Source organism: Protobothrops mucrosquamatus, unplaced genomic scaffold, assembly GCF_001527695.2.
Source record: "Protobothrops mucrosquamatus isolate PMUCROS unplaced genomic scaffold, P.Mucros_1.0 scaffold30261, whole genome shotgun sequence".
NCBI lineage: Eukaryota > Metazoa > Chordata > Lepidosauria > Squamata > Viperidae > Protobothrops > Protobothrops mucrosquamatus.
The window spans coordinates 1-1,645 of NW_015416002.1; the positions used below are offsets into that span (position 1 = coordinate 1).

At 57.8% G+C, this 1,645-nt stretch overlaps 1 protein-coding gene across 1 annotated transcript; it reads left to right on the plus strand.

Moving 5' to 3' along the window:
• Positions 1-9: 9 nt before the first annotated feature.
• On the plus strand, positions 10-1,622 carry LOC107302153 (tuftelin-interacting protein 11-like; the record flags this gene model as incomplete). Its single annotated transcript, XM_015831269.1, has 4 exons — positions 10-159; positions 276-519; positions 1,096-1,238; positions 1,457-1,622. Coding segments are annotated over exons 1-4 (703 nt in total), but the record flags the coding sequence as incomplete, so codon positions are not given.
• Between the last annotated feature and the right edge of the window lie 23 nt (positions 1,623-1,645).

Consider the following 1,645-nt stretch of genomic DNA (forward strand, 5'->3'; position numbering starts at 1 on the left):
GAAACGTGGATGCCGTACGTGCGAAACATTGTGGCCCAGTGGCAGCCCCGCAACTGCATCCCGATTGTGGACTTCCTCGACAGCTGGAGGCACATCATTCCGATATGGATCCTGGATAACATTCTTGACCAGCTGATCTTCCCCAAACTGCAGAAGGAGGTGCGGTGGGCAATCCCTCAGGCTGCTGTGGGGAACCTGGCAAGAGAGGGGGAAGTTGCTTCCGTGGCCCCAGGCTCTCCACTTCTCCTCAGGGCTTCTTCTCATCCTTGCCTTAGGTGGAGAACTGGAACCCTCTAACCGACACCGTGCCCATCCACTCGTGGATACACCCCTGGCTTCCCCTGATGCAGGCCCGGCTCGAGCCACTCTACTCGCCCATCCGCAACAAGCTGTCCAACGCCCTCCAGAAGTGGCACCCCAGCGACTCCTCGGCCAAGCTGATTCTGCAGCCCTGGAAGGAGGTTTTCACCCCGGGCTCGTGGGAGGCTTTCATGGTCAAGAACATTGTGCCCAAACTGGGTGAGTCCCTTTCTCAGCAGAGCAGGGAAGAGAGAGAGAAAGCCCACCCCACCCCCCAAAAGGCAGGCAGGCTGTTAGCATCTTCTTTCAGGAACATGAATGTGGGCAGGGATGGGTGGTCTGGCCCTGAAATCCCAGATGTTAAGATTCTGGCCGGCAACTGTCTATCTGGCCTTGGCAAAAGAAGGCCGTTGCTTTCAGCCTTCACCATCTGCTCCCCACGCGGCCATTTCCTCATCAGCAAGGAAAGGCAGGGAGGATCAGGGCCAGCTTAGCTGTGAGTCGATGATCCCCATGTGGAGATTTAGAGCTGAGGCGGGAATCATCCCCCCAAAAGGAAGAAAACTGCCAGCTCCAGCTGTGGCTCTTGCTTTCCTCCTCCCTGGTCCAGTTTTTGGGATCCCCCTGCAGCCCGCCCAAGACGGTCAGGCGTTGCAAAACTAAGCAGTTAATTTCATGCGATGCAAAATATAAAGGCTGGACTGCTTATGGGGGAGCAGCTGTGCTGTGCCCCCCAGGAGGGTGAGTTAATGTCTGTGCAGCCTTAACTGCTGATCCTCCCTCCTCTCCCCACAGGCCTGTGTCTCAACGAGCTGATCATCAACCCCCACCAGCAGCACATGGACGCCTTCTTCTGGGTGATGGACTGGGAAGGGATGATCTCTGTCTCCAGCCTGGTGGGGCTCCTGGAGAAGCACTTCTTCCCCAAGTGGCTTCAGGTGGGTGGCCCTCGGGGACTGGCCGGGATTAAGAGCCACCGTGCCCCAAGCGGTTGGAGCCCTAAAGCCGCTGGGCCTCTTGGTCCCTCAACCTTGCTGCAGAAGATGGCCCTTCCCTTGTTCAGGAGCATGTCCTCGGCCTTTGAACTCTTGGGCTGCCAGGGGCAGCACGGAAGGGCCCCTAAAGTCAGTGGTCCTCTTCCTCCCTCCCCCCACAGGTGCTCTGTTCTTGGCTCAGCAACAACCCCAATTATGAGGAGATCACCAAGTGGTACCTGGGCTGGAAGTCCATGTTTTCCGACCAGGTGCTGGCCCACCCCTCCATCAAGGAGAAATTCAATGAAGCCCTGGACATCATGAACAGAGCCGTTTCCTCCAGTGTCGGTGGGTGCCGTGGGGGCTGTCGG